Source organism: Haliotis asinina, chromosome 16 (assembly GCF_037392515.1).
Source record: "Haliotis asinina isolate JCU_RB_2024 chromosome 16, JCU_Hal_asi_v2, whole genome shotgun sequence".
NCBI lineage: Eukaryota > Metazoa > Mollusca > Gastropoda > Lepetellida > Haliotidae > Haliotis > Haliotis asinina.
Window position 1 is genome coordinate 21843039 of NC_090295.1, and position 17989 is coordinate 21861027.

The 17989-nt window shown below is 36.4% G+C and overlaps 1 protein-coding gene across 1 annotated transcript in view; it reads left to right on the top strand.

The window, feature by feature from the left end:
* Positions 1 to 17989, top strand: part of LOC137268249 (putative leucine-rich repeat-containing protein DDB_G0290503) — a 63764-nt gene that overhangs the window by 38911 nt on the left and 6864 nt on the right. The window contains exons 22-26 of the mRNA XM_067802786.1: positions 8465 to 8622; positions 9204 to 9369; positions 9505 to 9680; positions 10419 to 10583; positions 15816 to 15996. Of these exons, the coding sequence (XP_067658887.1) occupies positions 8465 to 8622; positions 9204 to 9369; positions 9505 to 9680; positions 10419 to 10583; positions 15816 to 15996 (846 nt within the window). The remainder of the gene's footprint in view (positions 1 to 8464; positions 8623 to 9203; positions 9370 to 9504; positions 9681 to 10418; positions 10584 to 15815; positions 15997 to 17989) is intronic.

Here is a 17989-nt window from a genome sequence, read left to right on the forward strand (position 1 = left end):
CCCACATAGGTACAAGGTGTAAAACCCATTTCTGGTTCGCCATAATGTGAGTGAGTTTAATTTTACGCCCCACTCAGCAATATTCCAGCTATATGGGTGTGGTCTGTAAATAATCTAGTGATTAACACCATGAGCATCAGTCTGCACAATTGGGAACTGATGACATGTGCCAACCAAGTCAGCAAGCCTGACCACCCGATCCCATTAGTTGCCTCTTATGACAAGTACTGGTCAAAAGGGAAATAAGACTAACTTGAACAGCCCTCGTATTTTTCTGAAAGCATAATGAGCTGGCTAGCTATTCTCAAAATGTTTGTAGCCCTACGAACGTCTTAAGCCCATTATTAACACATTTGCTACAATCAAATTTAAGAATTCTTAGGGCTATGAACGTTTCGAGAATAAGGGCCTGGACTATAACTATTTTTGTCTGTTTGGAACCACTTATAGCTTTACGGAGAAATACACCTGGTACAGAGGAAGAATTGAAAGGTTTCTTGTAGAATTATCTTAAACCTGTCTCAAATTTATCCTTTCTTCTGTAAAGACAGAGCGTCTTCTAAATGCAGTGATAATATTATTATAGAAAATGATATTTAAACATTAGCTGTTCGTTTACTAACAAGATATTTTACATCACAATAGCTGAAAACACAAATATGAATTTTTGATCAATGTCCTATTAACAGTTCAAGTATACATGAACAGTAGAATGTGGTGGCTCTTGTAAGAAGTCTTATTAAACATCAAAATGTTTTCTCAAACAAAGATGGCTACAAATCAGAAGCTTGAGTTTTTGTATCAAACGTCTAATAGTCTGATGTTCACCAAAGTAAATTTGTATATTAATCATATGTCTATTGATTTTTAAAGCTATTTTTTGTTAAAACTTGTTCAAGTCATGAAAGAGCCGAAATGTTGCTGACATGACATCTTGTGACTGATTTGAAGGCTCATTTCAAACAACCTTCTTTGATTGGTTTGTGACATCTTGTAGAAGAAATGGCAATGTACTAGAGTAAAAATGTCCTTGATTGGTATTAAGTCAGTGGCATATATATAGTAGCAAAGGATATTCTCGTGAGCCTGGAAGTGAGGCAGATCTTATTCTCCAAAACGTTAACTCGACTACTTTCTTCCTCAGGCCAGACCAGTTTAATTTCTTCTTCTATGGATCTGCCATTAATAGTTTTAAAGAATAAGAAAAGAAAATAATTTTCCCTGCTTGATAAATGAAATCATAATGCACAAGGTACACAAGTTGGACACTAAAACATTGGTATCTGTCCTCAGAGACTTTAAAGTGGATTATGTAACAAATTTGTGTTAGAAATAAGTTCTAAGCAGTAATTGCAAATACCAGGATGACTGTGGATGTCAAGACAATAATAAGTCGTTCAACTGTCGTCTGCTCAGAAAAGCATGAAATTTTCAAAACCATGTGCCCCAAGAATTGCTGTGGGTGAATTTGGGTGAAAACTGACCCAGTAAAAACCAAAAACAGCTGTTTCCTTGTGATCAGGCCCTTTGCTGTTGTTCTACTGGCCTTGGATTTGAATCCCAGATGCATTCAGGTAATAGTTAGCAATGATCTACTTTCTCATCAGACTGGTCACCTTGGATTGAGTCGTTCTGACCATTCCTCCAACCTTCAGCAGACAGGCTGTGATGTAAGAAGCATTAGGGATGATATAGTAGCCAGTTAGTCAAAGTGTTTGCAAGTCACGCCAAAGACAGTTTCCTCTGATATCAAGGGGTGGTGGGTTAGCCCAGTGGTTAAGGTGTTCACTGTTCATGCCAAAGTCTCAGGTTCATTTCCAACATGGGTACAATGTGTGAAACATATTTCTTGAGTGCCATGCCATAATATTGCTGGAATATTGATTAAAGGGGCATAGAACCATACTCACTCACTTCTCGACACTGACTCACTCAAGTTCCCAGGTGACTCATTAACTTTTGGAGGTTATCATATTCTTAACCATGTAAATAGTCTGAGATACAAAGATGGGTTTTATGACCCTGTAGAATCAAATTTTAACATCTTTCTACTGACATTTTGTGGAAATGCTTGTCAACAAGATCATAGTCCTCTTTTCTGGCAAACAATGTGCTTTGAAATATAGTGAAATCAGTTTTTTAAACATGACAGTAGTATCTAAAAACTAAACTGTTTTTCATCATTACATTCATTAGAATAATTACAACTAAAAAGAGAATTTAACTGCTGCATATTACCTTTAAAAAGTGTGTTGACTGAGAATGCTACCATAGTTTGGGTCACTTTGGATCAAGCTGATTTGAAGGATAAGCATATTGATGTAAGTAATTGCAATTATATAGCCTCAAGCACCACAGACTTGTGAGAAAACATAGGTTAATCCCAATATACTTTGTGTTAATCTGTCTCTGCTAATCCATTCTTGGACATACAGTATATACATGACATAATGCCTCCTTATTGCAGAGCTGTGATTGGTCCATTCATACTCTGTGTTCAAAATGTTTGTAACAAGTATGTAATGTTATTTAATAAGATTTGGGACTTTGGGTTTGTCATTTAGTCACTTTTAGTAGTAGATGACTTGGAGACTAGGCTGGAGATAAAGCACTTCTTTCACATATTAAAAACTCTATTAGAGGTAGGTTAATAAGTTGACAGTTTTAACAGTAAATTATAGATGTTGATAGCTTGGAAATATATGGGGTTTTTTTGTGTTTGAGTGGTTTATGGATCAACCGAATCACAAATAACTACTCAAAAATGTACAATTTGATAAAAATCAACATCATGTTTTTTTTAAATCCATTCCATAACTATTCCAAATTGAAAAAAAACCCAACATTGTATTGAAAAAAAAAATTGTTAATCTTTCTGTTCAGCAGGTTTTTAAAAAAATGAGTCTGAATATATTGAATTGTTGGTAACTGTCAATCAAGAAACACATCATGTAATGGTTTCATTCTTAAATTCACTGGCCGTGTTTTGAACAAAAATCTTCAATTAATTTTATATTATCAACCCAACAGTTCATCAACTAACTCTGTCCAACAAGTCACAAAAACAAAGGTCGCAGTATATTTTTAGAATTTAACATCTTTTATTCTGTTACTCAGGCAGTACATTTTGAATAACAAGTTTCCTACACAATTTAATTGACACTACAAAGTGGTAATATTGATGGTTAGATTGTGCTTAAAGTATGCATGCTAAAGTTAATAAGTTAACGTGGAACTCATGAAATTTGCACGTCTTCATATCAAAAACAAATATTTAGACTTTAGTCTGTATTTCAATGTTCGCCTTCTCTCTGTTATCTGTTGGAATCATTTTATGTACTGAGTTTGATTTTGTATATGAAACACTTTTTTCTTCATTCCTTTGTTGAGATGCAAGTGCTCTTGAGAATTTGATCAAAGGGAGGCAACTCATTTCCTCCTTAACTTTATATTAAAGGTTACAGAACTCTCTCTCCAACCTTTAATTACCAAAGTAAGTAACTGTAGTAATCTCCCTTCTTCCTTTGTCTTCTCAAGCTCAGCTGATGGCACTGATATCTGCACAGTCTGTCTAGTTAACACATGTGTTAGATTTCTGTAATTTATTACAGTGGTTTAAGTCAATTAAATGTTTCTGTGTTCAGGACTGGTCATTTATTACACTTGGGGGGTGTAGGTAGTTGGGATTGAAGGGATCAGAAGAGGGAGAAGGGTGTAGCTTCCATGGAAAAATTAACTTAAGGTGTCATTGCAAGCACAAATACTACATATGTGTACCCCAGGTATACAGAAATGTACCCACACCAAGATGAGAGTACTGAAACATACCCTCAGATGAGTCCATTCCGCACCATTTTCTTGATTCAGACTGTAACTGGTATGAGCTGCATGTTAAAAAAAACGAATTTAAATTGTGTCAATAATTTTGTGATGCATTTTGTATTACTCGTAATCTGATAAAAGGGAAACCGTAACATGAACCACTTTTGGTTTGGGATTAAGATACATGGCTTGTCAGCCAGTATGGGTACCGAATATGTTTAGTAGCACATTTCTGTATTGAAATGCATATCAGTATTACTGATGCTGACAATGAGGAAAATAGGGTTTGCTAAAACTGAATTTGGGATTTTTTGTGTTGCTGGGAGGATGGAGGATGGAGGGAGGTACAGTCCATATACCAATATCACATGAAAACACCCCCATTTAATAAAGGACCAATCCATTGATTAGCTTCAAAGTTTAGATGTTTAAACGAATGAAACATGAAAAGTAGTTGCATGTTAGCAGGGACCTTTCAAAAGATTATATGTTCCCTGTTAGATAGCATTAATACAGATCATTCTGAAATCACTTTAAGTGTTCTCTTTGTTTTTGTAGCATTTAGAATTCATGTTTTTATGGAAATGGATAAAGTTTGTTTTAGCTGTAGATTTTTCTGTGTTGTTTGTGACGTTTATTTTGATTATTTACTGCTGTGTATATTCTGCTATTTTCTGCTTTGCTGCTGTTGAATTGTAGATGTTAGTGTTGATGAGAGCTTAGGTTTGTTTGCTGATTCATAAATATAAATGTTTAATGTTTTTATGAACACATTAAAACATAGAACATAATATTCATAATATTCTGTTAATATGTCAGATAAAACAGCTAATACATGCTTTGACATAAATATCATGTTGTATCATATTGAATATTAGTCATTCAAGTTGATTGTTGGCTACAGTTTTAGCAGCATTTGAATATTTTGCATATAATCATGTAATTCATGCTTGAGTGAAAGGAACCTGATTGTTTTATACCACTGTACTAATCTGTCAAGCCTTAACCGATTAAAAATAGCAGTATGAAAAAAATCCATTTAACTGAAAGTTTACATATTGCGTGTTCTCACCCAAACATATTTGGGTTCATTTGGTTCCAGTTTGAGAGTTGATTTTGTGTGCAATCCTCCAAAAATATTCCTGATTATTTCATGTTCAGATGGATGTTTACAGGACATTTTGTCCATGACAAGAATCAACCAGTGGCCCAATTGTCAGAGATGGTTTCACTGTGTGTGAAGCATCCAGGAAATGTATAATAATAGCATATAATTTTAATCTTAACAGTCTATTATAATATGAGGTGGTCCTGTAGCAAGTTTACCAGAGAGTTGCATCCTTTGGATGGAAGGATCTGCTGATCATGGGTTTGAATCCCAGATTTGCCCTTATTGTTGGTGTGACTGCTCCATGTCCATGCTGAGTGACCTCTGTGTTTCTGTTAACCAGAGACTTGGGAAAAAGACAGAAAGACTGCTCTATGTGTATTCTTTTCTCACAGAGGTTACTCCTGTCATATCTTCCTATGTAACCTCTGTTCTAATATGGCTTTTTCATGATGTGAGTGTTCTGGATTCGTGATTGGTTGCAATCAGATTTTGATGTGCAGTCAAAGACACTGTTTCAAAAGTGTTTATTCACAAAGTCTCTTTAATTTCTGTATGCTTTATGAAAACTAGAAACTCTTCCCCAACACAATGCACAAACATTTCGCCTAGACTGAACCCAGATCAGTGGCATGTCCAACCCCCTCGTTGACACTCGACAAGCTAGCCATTAAATGTCTTAAAGGGGCACAGATGGGGAGAGATTCATGTTGTTCGCCAACAGTCTAATTATGAAACCAAGCTGCAAGTTGGTCAGCACCTGCTCCCTCGTCTGTGACAGTCACGGGGACTGAGCTACTGTCCATATGGGCAGAATTTCTTCACCCTAAACAGTGAGAAGAGAGGATGCCCATAACATGTCATTTGAAACTATCCCAGGTATTCCTTGTCTGATAGTAATAAAGTATCCCAGGAGTGTATTATTATTATTATTATTATTCTAATACCTGAATAGTATAGTGACAGATCAAATTTGATCCTATTCCTGTGTTTTTTACCTCGATATTTACCCATGTCATGTAAATATATGATGTCTACAGGCATGTAGGAAGCCATTTCTTTTATATAACATGTAAGTCTGATAGATTGCAAAGCTATGTATTCAGATAGTACTGAGGTTTGGTCCAAGTTTCTTAGAAAACTCACTTCATTAACTGAAAACTCATGACAGAATATTTCTTGAAGACTGCAGGAAGTGTATGTTCAGGATTTGTCAGTCATCACATTAAAGTATCAAGTTTCATCATATTATATGTATCGGCAGTAACAATCTGGACAGAAAATCTGAAAATGATGCTCACCAACTTATTTCGATGATTGTTGGTAATGAAGCAATCATTAATTTTGAGATGTCAACCAATTTCCAATACTGTACTCTTCAGGAAATGTAGGGGAGTTTCATTTTTTATTATTTATGATTAAAAATATTTAGGAGATTTATCGGAGTCAATCAATGCTGATAAGATATTATTGAATGTTTTGAGAGTGCATCACCATCTGCACTATGTCACAATCATAGATATTTGGAATATAGTCGCTTTTGAAAGGTGATTGGTGTAGGGCATGTAATTGGCATGTATACGATTTTCATTGTAAAACAAACGACTAGAAACAAACACTAACAAATGTGTGATGCAAGATGAGTGTCACAGCTAATGTTCTGAGCGATTTCTCGACCTTGAAAAAAGTCAAAATCAAGAATGGGAACCCCATGCACGTGTATGGGGCTACTGCGTTGTGCACGTGCATATCATGCATTGTGTTTAGGGGTGGTAATGGAGGGAAATGGTGGTGCGTTCATAAGATGTCTGTCCTTGAAATGCTTGTTAACGTTTACACTTCTTTCCAAATTGAAAGTTCAGGTTCCCTTATCTTTTTTGAGAGTATACCTGTCACACCAGAGACCATGGTTTGATTCTTAAACTGGTACTATGTGTGAAACCAATTTCAGGTGTTCTTCCAGTATAGTATTGCTGTAATAATGCTAAAAGGGACATTAAAAACCATGCTTTCTCATTTACTCTATTCTTTCAAAGTTATGTATTTATTTTAGTTGAATATTAGTAATCTAACACATGTTTATAGCTGAGCTTATCTTTCCCTTCTCATTGTTCTCTGTTTGCACAATTAGTAACATGCAACATATTTGTAATTGCTTTTTATAATGATGTTTATCCTCGGATTTGTTGACATATATCTTCATTGTTCATTTTAAGAAGAAAAGCTACTCATTTAATAATTGATAATTGATTTGAACTGTACATGTCTTTAATGCTCAAGTATATATCGGTGACTTCTTTGAATGATATTATTTAGAAGTTGGAGAGTGATGTATGTGTGAGCTTGCTGCCCCGTCATCATATCCAGTGACAAGAAGGGAGGTTGCTTGTCTTACAATCCGTTGGTCGGCTGGTACAGATTACATCATTTATACACCAGTGTTAAACAGCTGTAATATCTCTGTGAGCGACATCATATCCAGTGACAAGAAGGGAGGTTGCTTGTCTTACAATCCGTTGGTCGGCTGGTACAGATTACATCATTTATACACCAGTGTTAAACAGCTGTAATATCTCTGTGAGCGACATCATATCCAGTGACAAGAAGGGAGGTTGCTTGTCTTACAATCCGTTGGTCGGCTGGTACAGATTACATCATTTATACACCAGTGTTAAACAGCTGTAATATCTCTGTGAGCAACATTAAACAGAAAATCAGGATACATGTTGGTGATTCAGGTCTTGACAGCTCTCTTACTTACATGTCTACATCCTGGAAAGGTATATATGGCCTACTGGTCTAATGCATGAATATATGGCCTGCTGGTGTAATGCATGATGGTCTAATGCAAAGGTTTGCAGGCCAAAGGCAGAACTTTGTTGGTCTACTGAGGCAATTTGAGTTCACTAGTCTAAGGCTCAAGTTCACTGGTGTAAGATACTGTAAGTCTGCAGGTCTAAGGCACAAACTGGTTGGTCTAAGACACCACTAGTTTGCTGAACTAAGGGCCACAAGTTCATTGGTATAAGGCTGTAAGTTCGCTGAACTAAAATTGTTGGTCTGAGGCCTGTGTTTGTTGGTTTGAGGCACAAGTTTGTTGATCTCAGGTTTCTGGTCTGAGGCACAGTAAGTTCTCACAAGTTATTACTCTCAGGAGCCTTCATCCACTTCTTCATGCAAACTATGATATATAGTATGCTACCTAATAAGTATGGTGGTATGGTAGACTGCCTGTTAAGGATGTGAAAAAATCTTAAAAACACATCACCCCTCCTCTGTGGGTCTATACATCAGAACTACTGTTCTTTAAGCATTTCTATTGACCATAGCCTGTCCTCCACCCTAACCTGGAGACATCCAACAATCCATCATCCACTCGACCACCCATGCATCACTCTGTACTGCTCTATCTGGCACTAGATTTGCCTCTAAGTCCTTTTGCATGTCTTCCCTATGTCTACTCGTACTCCCGCCTATGTCCATCCACTCTGTTGTACTCGACTCCCTTCTAAGGTATCGCCATCTACATTGCAGGCAGAGAAGCTCCAGAGGGAACTCCAGGACGTATCAGTGAAGATGCACAGCACGGAGCAGAATCTTCTCCAGGCGGAGTCCAACAAGCAAAATGTGCAGGAGAAAAGTGAACAGATCATCAGCCTCCGCAACCAACTGGAGGGCGAGAAGCTGCAGAGGTGAGTGGAGAACGTGTGCATCTACTAAACGATTTCTCAGATGAGCTGATGGTTTTCATTGGTGTAGCATCATTGGAAGTGGGATCACAGAAACCTTCTCCCTCTTGGACCACAACGGCTTTGGCTAAAGGAATGGTTTAATGGTTTAAGGTTTAAGGCACATATTACTCAGCTCTAATGAATGGTCTGGATATTAGGGCCCAAATTGCAAACTTGTACTGTTACTCATGATTATATTGCAGCAATAACCATTTGCAGACCTGACTAGTATTGACCCAGTTATTATGAAATTGCCCTCTAGTTGTCAGAATTGAGCAGACTGCTGCAAATGACAATTGCCTGCTGATTATTCATCGATGGGCCATTATGAGTTCTGTTGTCAAATCGACTGAGGGATCAAAGTTGATGTCTTGGTTGATTGCAAGTCAACATGTAACAAGTGGATGCTCATGATGTCAATCACTGGGTTGTCTGACCTAGACACAATTATAACAGCCCATTTATATTGCCGAGTTTGATGTAAAATATATCAAATAGTAAAAAATGTGTGTGGAAGTCATAATTCAGTTTTGTCTTGTCAGGACATTGTTGGACCAGACCATGGGTGAGTTGAAGCATCAGGTAGCCATCTTGAAACAGAGAGAGACAAAGCTGGTGGAGGAGAACAGATCTCTGCAGCACAATATGCTTGACCTTGAATCTCAGCTTGAAGAGCTTCAGGACCGGAGTGACACAGCGTATGAAATGGTAAGCTTGTCAGCACAACTTTTAGCTATTCTCACAGTGAATTCACAGTAGTGAATTTCAGGTGTATTTCGTATAGAATTTCCATAGATAACCGAGTTATAACGTCTTTTTGATGATCATGACCTTGGCCTACAGAGTCACCAAATGTCAGAGGTTGGCAAGAAGACACTCCTGGAACAAATTACCAGACTGCAAAAGGAAGTGAAGGAACTCCAGTTTGAGCTGCTCTCCTCCAATGAGAAGCGAGGAGTGGCCGAGAAACGCTATGAAGATCGCAAGATGAGAACAAAAGAAAAGTTGCTTAAAGCAAGGTAATTTGTTTGCTTCCTCACTCTGAAATTGCTCCACAATTATGAATAGTTTGTTTTGTTTCATTTTAACCATAATTTGGTGCAGGTGTTTGGAAGAGTTGATAGGTAGATATGCTGTTGATTTCTTGTCAGAACAGAGGCACATGCAGTACCTCCTGTTTGTCTTAAATATCCCCTGACATCGATAATCTCTGAGGATTTGAGTCAGAATGGGTGAGGTTTCTAACAGGATCCAAATGTAGTGGTTTCTAATACAGGGTTTCCCCTGATTATTGATCTTGGCTTGTTTGCCCGACACCAATGCTCAAGGAACTCATGATGATTAGTGTCAGTGATTTGATGTGCAAGGTACCGAGCTTGTAATGTGAGGTTGTTAAGATGAAATGATCTTGTGTGATCACATGTCATCATTGTTCTTGATGTCAATCACTGGAATGTCTGATCCAAGGATATTATGTACAGGTTGTTTTCATATAGGCGGTATATTGCTGAATGTGATGTTGAACAACAAAAACAGACTAACATGGAAATCTGATAGTCTGACTCAGTGACTAAACTGATTCTGTGTAATTATGACCCAATGGATTATTGCTCATGCTCTTTAGTGACTGGGTTTATCAGATCCAAACTTCATGAGCGAAGTGACAGGCAATGGAGGTAACTCCCGACATGACATGGTGTTGCAAGAGTGGGTTCTCAGTGTTCTGGATGGGTATAGAATAATTTTGTTTCTTTCAGAGAATTCTATTCTCAAGAAAAAACAAGAATGAATGATCAGATGACACGAATGGATGAAGATCTACGAATGACACGAGCAACGTTACGAAAAGAACTGGAATGGAAGGAAAAGATGGACATCAATTATAAGCAGCTGCTGCAAGAGAAGCGTCACCTTATCACTCAGTAAGTATGACAACAGGTCGACATTCTCAAATGCTCTTGTAGGATAACATGATGTAATTACTGCTCCAGTTACTGATAGAGCCTGTTTAGTGATTAATATGCATTGATTATTCAGTCTAGGTACTACAGAGTCAGCCATGATTTCATTCCCCCATCACTCCTGCATCATCAATTACTTTCAGTCATCATTAAAAAGTAGACTGGTACAGTTGTGATAATGTTTTTTTTTGTAAAATTTGGGCCAAAAGTTTGAAGATATTGAATTCAGGTCAGATGATTTACTTAAAAGGCATTCGCAGCTGATCTTTTATAATGATTTTCTCTTTTTGTTAATGACACCTTTAAACCATTTAAAGTCTTGCTGACTTTACCAGAATGATATGCTGATTAAGTAAAATTATGTATTTTTAATTCAAATATAAAGTGAAAAATAAAAAATTGGTAAACATCCTGTATGTTGATATAACGATTGCAATACAAGCGAACAGTATCACATGCAGCCTGCATTCTTTAATCTTCTACAAAGTGTTAAATTATGTATTAAGTATTACATTTTCATAATTGGTACATGATATATATACATCGAAAAAAGGCCTTAAGTCGGCCCAATCCCTTGTAAAATTTCATCTAAGACCCATTTGTTATTGTTACATACCCTTGTTGAATCTGAAATCGTTTATGTAATGACATGCTTTTTTGAATTTCCATGGCAACAGTTTTTCATTTGCATTCTCAGCTTTGTTGTATGTGGTACTGCTGAGTACTTGCAACCATCAGTGAAATATGAAAGAAAAATGAACTTTCAAACTTGGAAACATTATGATCAGAATTATATCACAGCACATTGTTTCATCATTTCTGGAGACTGATGAGTTTTCTGCTGTTACAAAATTTTCTTTTCAGAGTCGCATCCCTTTGTTGTACCAGAATCTTATTTTTATTGTACATGATTCTTGGTTTGTCAGCTTGTCGGCACAAGTGTTTTTACCTAAGTGATAGATGTCTAAAACCTCATTCACTTCTGGTGTTCCTGAAGCTGACATGCTGTTCAAAGAGGCACTAACACACAACTCACTCATTCATCCCAAGAGCTTACTCCTGTGATATTAATGTCCGGTTCTATGTTGTGTCCAAGACGTGTACTGTTTGAACAAATCCCTGCAACCTGCTTACACTGCCCTTGACTTGTTTCTTGGGAATTTTACGGGGAAATGGACCTCCTTGTCTACTTTTTGAAAATATGACTGTTTTCATGTTGTGTTTAATGACAGTCTTGTGCATTGCATAAAATATTGCTGTTTAAATAATCTTCTGAAAGGTTGTTATATTTGTATAAGCTGTTAACAGTGTTTTGCTGTAGTTATTGCTGCCTCAGTATTTCATGGGTTTGTCATCACATTTCTCCATTCCTTGTCAAGGTTGGTGGGGTGGGGTAGTCTAGTTGTCAAAGTATCCAGTCATTGCACTGAAGACTTCAGTTCAATTCTTCATGTGTGAGGCCCATTTCCGTGGTCCTTTAGACGTCTGCTACCTCAGTGGTGTTTTAGACGTCTGCTACCTCACTGCCTCAGTGTCACAACTTGCATGATGATAATGGCAAGACTGAGGCTCATTTGATTTTGTACAGTTATGCATGGCCTTTTTCAAAATTTAAATAGCTTATTATAAATTCACAAAATCCCGATAAGATTGCAAGGGGGCTTGTATGTATTCAAGGATGATGTAGGAATGGATTTTGAACAAATTCCAAAATGCTGAGGATGCATTATAGACATAAAATTGCCTTTTCTCAGTGTTTTAAATTATTTTGATTTTAAAAGCAGCATACCCAAGTCAGTTAGAAACCAACCTGGGAGGTAGGATGTTAGTAGTCATTGTAGACGTATCGCCAAGTTCTAGCCTGTTTATAGACGTTTATCACAGAGACCGTCATTGTTTTACACTCTCCACCATTTTTTCATCTTGTAACTCTCTTCTTTGTCGCCTACTCCGACTCAAATGCCATTTTGTTTAAGGTATGTGAAACTTTCTGATTTCTTTCTTGCTTCTTGCATGCTTTCACTGTGTTGTTCTGTGTTGCTGTAGATCACCTAACACCGAGCAAAACTTTCTTTGTATTTATTGTTAAATTCATAAAAAAAAAGTTCAAGAATTTTGCATTTTATGGGGCAGAAAACATTATGAAAGGTTGTTATATTTGTGATCGTATCATAATTTCCTAATTGTTGTGATCATTCAGAGTTTTCAATATTTATAATTAACACATTGTGAAATGTGAAATTTTTACAGATAATATGGTAATGGTTCTGTGGTTGTTATTTTTTTTTTTCAGATAAAATGTAGACTTTCTGAAACAAATAGATTCTTTCTGCTGTGCAAACAAGTTATAGATTGGAAACAAATGAAAGCAACTTGGCAAAACCTAATCAAGAGTGTTGTGTGTGCCACATGGTTTGTTGTTCTTCAACTGAGGTTTGGTGTCGTCCACAAAGTCCAGATGTTTCATACAGTACCTGTAACTGATTGTTTTTTACAAGCAATAAATTGTGTTTGTTATCTTAACTTAATTTGAAACCATGACCTCTCGATAAATTTGATCCCCTCCAGAAAGAAACTTTTTGAAACATTGCCTCTTTCTGAAATCTGCCTCTTTCTGATAGCTGAGCCTCAGTGAAACCTTTCCTCCTGTTGAAGATTTTCAAATTTAAACAGCACAGTTCAAATTTTGAGCACATTTTCATTCATTTGTTCTTTTAAAACTTTGCTGCTAGTTATACTCCAAAATGTTTCAGTCTATTTTGACTTCATCTATTCAAAGTATTTTCTATAGCTACCTGAATAGATATATTCCTCTCAGTATGAACTAGCCATTGCCCACAGCATATAGCGACACTCACACACACACATCAAGCTTTCTTTTTCCATATTTAAGTTTACAAGTTGTAAAAACAGTTCCCTTTATTTGTTCCATTGTACTTGAATCCCAGGTTTGTTCCAAAAAAGTTTCTGGGTTGTTACTAGGCAGTAAGGTAGTGTAATTGGTAAAGCGTTGGCCTGTCACGCTATAGACCTGGGTTTGATTCCCTATATGGGTACAATGTGTGAAGCCCATTTCTGGTGTCCCGCACTGTGATATTGGTGCAATAAAAGTAATAAAACCATGCTCCTTCACCTAGAATGCCGTAAGCACCATGCGCGTAGTTGTGTTTTCACCAAAGTCATAAATGTATGACAGCAGCATCACTTCAATCTTTCTATCCAAATGAAGCTAACCATTCATGGTGGTACTATTCTCATCTCAATCATTTATAAACTAAATCTAAGCATACATGGCTTGCATCACATTCCTCCCTCTGACGTTTTGACCAAAACCAAACACACTCATTCTCTAGCCTTGGGGACGTTGTATTTTCCTCATCCCAACCATTCATCCTTCTTGGCCCCTCTCTTGTGCCGGTCTCAGTCTTGTAGACAGGTTTTCCAACTTTGACTTGTGAGGTAACTTAATAGGGATAGAACAAACTGTATAGATAACAACTTTTTACATTTCGTGAGTGAGAGCTTTTCGATACAGATTTTTGTTCCCTTGTCAAGCTTGTCTGTACCGAAACTTCATTCTCACCTTGAATCAACTTGAACCTGCATTGGACCTATGAAGGTCCGGGGTAGAATAGGCCTTCAGCAAGCCATGCTTGCCATAAAAGGCGACTATGTTTGTCGTAAGAGGCGACTAATGGGATCCCTCGCTGACTTGGTTGACACATGTCATCAGTTCCCATTTGCGCAGATCGATGCTCATGTTGTTGATTACTGGATTGTCTGGTACAGACTCAATTATTTACAGACCGCCACCATATAGCTGGAATATTGCTGAGTGCGGCGTAGAACTCAACTCAATTGAACCTGCATTGAAATGTCACACTAATTAAATAAAACAAGTTCTTATCCATATATTTGTTCTATATATTTTACTTCCAAGTATCTAAAGTTATCCAAGGTCACAATGGTTAATTATTGAGTCTCTGACCACATGAATATGTGCTCACTGTATCAACCACTAGGTTACTTTGTCCAGATACATCACAGGCTGAGTAGGATGTAAAGCGCATTTCACTCAGGCCCTGACTCTTTTACACAGTAGATGTTTTCATAAAAATAATAGCAATGAGTGTTTTGTTTTAAATTAATTTTTGTGACGTGTTACGAGCTAGTTTTTTTGTTGTGTGAGATGGAGAATCTCTCCAGCGGCGTTATGGCGTCTTTAGATGGTGATGGGTGTATTGTAGAGCGCTTTGGTGTTGAAAAGAATTTAGTTAGTAAATTCCTGAACATTTGGTAACACAATTTCAACTTAACACATGTTCTTGCAAAAATTATTTGAAATGTACTTGTGAAATGCATTAGGGAACATACTGCAACATACAGATCCAGTTCTTCCTTAACTTGTTTTGTGTTGTATATAATTGTGATTCTACCTGACCATTTTTCTTCATTAGGCATTGTTTATTGTGATCTTAAATGGATGATACTATGTTATAATTTACGTGTCCTTAAACCCCACCGTGACTGTTGCATTGTTTCATTCTGTAAAATTTTAAACCCAAAAGACTATTCAGAATTGAGAGGAATATATCCTGTATTCTGAAATTATTCAAATTTCAATGGACCCCACTAAAAAGAACATTTGTCTCTTGGAAAATAGCTTTTTGTTTGTAATTCTGGAAGATAACTTTTTTCATGTGAAATGTTATATCCTTTTAGTGAATTTGTTTCATTTTGTGTTCTGTTCATTAACTTTTGGAAAATATTTCATTTTAAATCAATCTCTGAAGTAGAGAAATACTTCTAATGAACCATATTCTTCAGCAAACAGACACACCAAACTATTTCCAGCAGATAAGGAAAACAACTGTGACTTATGCACAATACAAGTTGGGTTGAAGAAATATTATTTAGGAACCTTCAAAGAAATGAAATGTACTGTAGTGATATAGTCATATCGATGGAATATTCCAAAAAGTGACGTAAAACTATACCCACCCACCCCTCAAGGATATTTACAAAACCTATTGCCTTCCAAAATCTTTTTTTTTTCAATTTTGTATATATATTTGCAAACAATAGCAGACAGCAGAGTTACTTCCCTTCTTTACATATTTGGGAGTTACCTCCCTTTCATGTAATGGAGGACAGATCTTTACTGCCACATGCAGGTCACTTGACTATTTACAGGCTGACGGAGGTGGAAGAGACAGTCCACGATCGAACTCGCTCCCTCTCAATGTTACAAGTGCGTACCAAATTCTTAGAGGAGGAGACTTCAAGACTTCAGGACCATGTCGACACTCTTTCTCAGCAGAAACACAGTTTAGATAGGCTTGTCAAAGATCTGCGCCTAGGCAAGGATCGAAATGTGAGTTCATCACTATTAGAGAGAAAAGTTTTGTTATACATTTTTATACATTTTAGTGAAAATGAAGTTGAGAATACATTAGAGAATATCATAAAATCACTGTTCATTACTATAATATAACTATATGCAGTAAATTCTATTTGAGTCAATGGCAAAGAGGATAGTTTGATAATGATAATCTCTTGGTTGCTTTAATAGGCATTTGAACAGGCAGATCAGAGGGAACTGTTTTATTTTTTCATTCATAGCATCCACTGACCTAAAATTTTAAAAAGTGCAATAAAGGATAAATTCATGTATGGTACTCAAACATGTATCCTCTCATCAGTTCAAAATGTGTTTGGGAAACAAGAAGTTGGTAAACCATGTGATCAATACCGTGCCCTTGATGAAAAAAATCCTAAAATATCCAGAAAGGATGGTCTGTCTCAAAATGTAATGATTGTGGGCAATGCCTTAATAACTGAAAAAAATATGCCATAAAAACTATGTTTGAAATGAAAGCCTTCTTCTTGCCTTCAATAGCAATAAAGATAAAGATGTTTAATTATATGTTCCCGCACCCTTTGAGCTGTCTGATCAAGAAACATGATGTACACCTCAGATGGACTAAATTTTTAGTTCATTATTTTGATGTAGTGAAAAAATGCCAGAAATAACTAAACATATCTGTTTTTTTAGGAATATGACGATATAGACTACACATATTTTAGAGGAGTATCACCCCGTTACCGTGGTTTCCATGGTTGCCTCAATTTTTGAATAGTGAGAAATAAGTGCATCAAAGTTTGTTAACAGTTTCAATTGTGTTCAAGTTCGACTAACCAGATCCATTTGTTTGAATGATGCGCACATTTGAATGATAATGACAATGCACTCAGTTACTGCACGTTTTGCACCCACAGTTTACACCAACAGTATTTGTGTTGATAAATATATTCTTTGAATAAATCATCAATTTCCAGATGTTTATATCTAAAGTTATTTTATGATTTTTAGATGTTTTTGAAAAAGAATATTTAAGCCAGCCAAGTTTATTTCATTTTTTATGGATCTACCTGTCAGATTTTTTCAAGCATGAAAATTGATTCTCCCTTCTCAAAAAATAAAATCCTAATGTTTTTATTGGCCATAAATGTAAAAAAGAAAAATGATTTTTAGATTGTTTTTTTCCATATAAATTGCCAAAAGTAAAATACTTTGGGGATTTGGAAGAAATATTGCTTTCATTGGCGATTTTTTTTTTTTTCATCCTGCCTTTAGGTTTTCTGAGGACAAAATCCTTAAAACAAGAAATGAAACTGGTCTGGCCTTGTTGAGTATAGTTTGTTTATCCATTATAGCATAGTTTTGATAAATTGTTAAGGGTGTCTACTTGTTTCCTTCATTCAGTGATGCAGTGGTGAGGTTTGTAACTGCCCAGCGTCCATCTCCTTTTCCACCTCTCTGACCCTCCAGAGGTCATTTATATATTTTTGTCTTCTCACTATATGCAAATCATTTCAGCATTACAGCATCCAGTTTTATTAAATCCATTTTCTCACACCCTATGCATTCATTTGAAAATCAGAATCACTTTTGCCCTTTAAGTGGTAGGGATGTTGCGCTATGTGAAGCTACCTCCCTTTGCTGACAGGATTTGCTGATAGTGGGTTGCAATCCAATATTTGCCCTGATTATGATGCAAGGTCTACAATTCCATTCCAGTTTACTTGTAGTGATACACATCAATGACTTATGGAAATTCCGTGAAAAAACTGAATTGAAAGTTGCTGGTAATTTAGTGTTGAAGAGCCACAGGAATGGGGATATTTAAATGATTAAAATCCTGTGATCAGTAAAAAACAGACAAACTACTTCCTTTATTTTCGAAATAGTCCAAAGTAGATTTTGATGTCATGTACTAAGTATGCTATTTTATCTTTTCACAAAGTATTCTGGGAGTTTTCTTAACCATCTTTCCACAATATTCATATTTATGTGTGTCCAACTT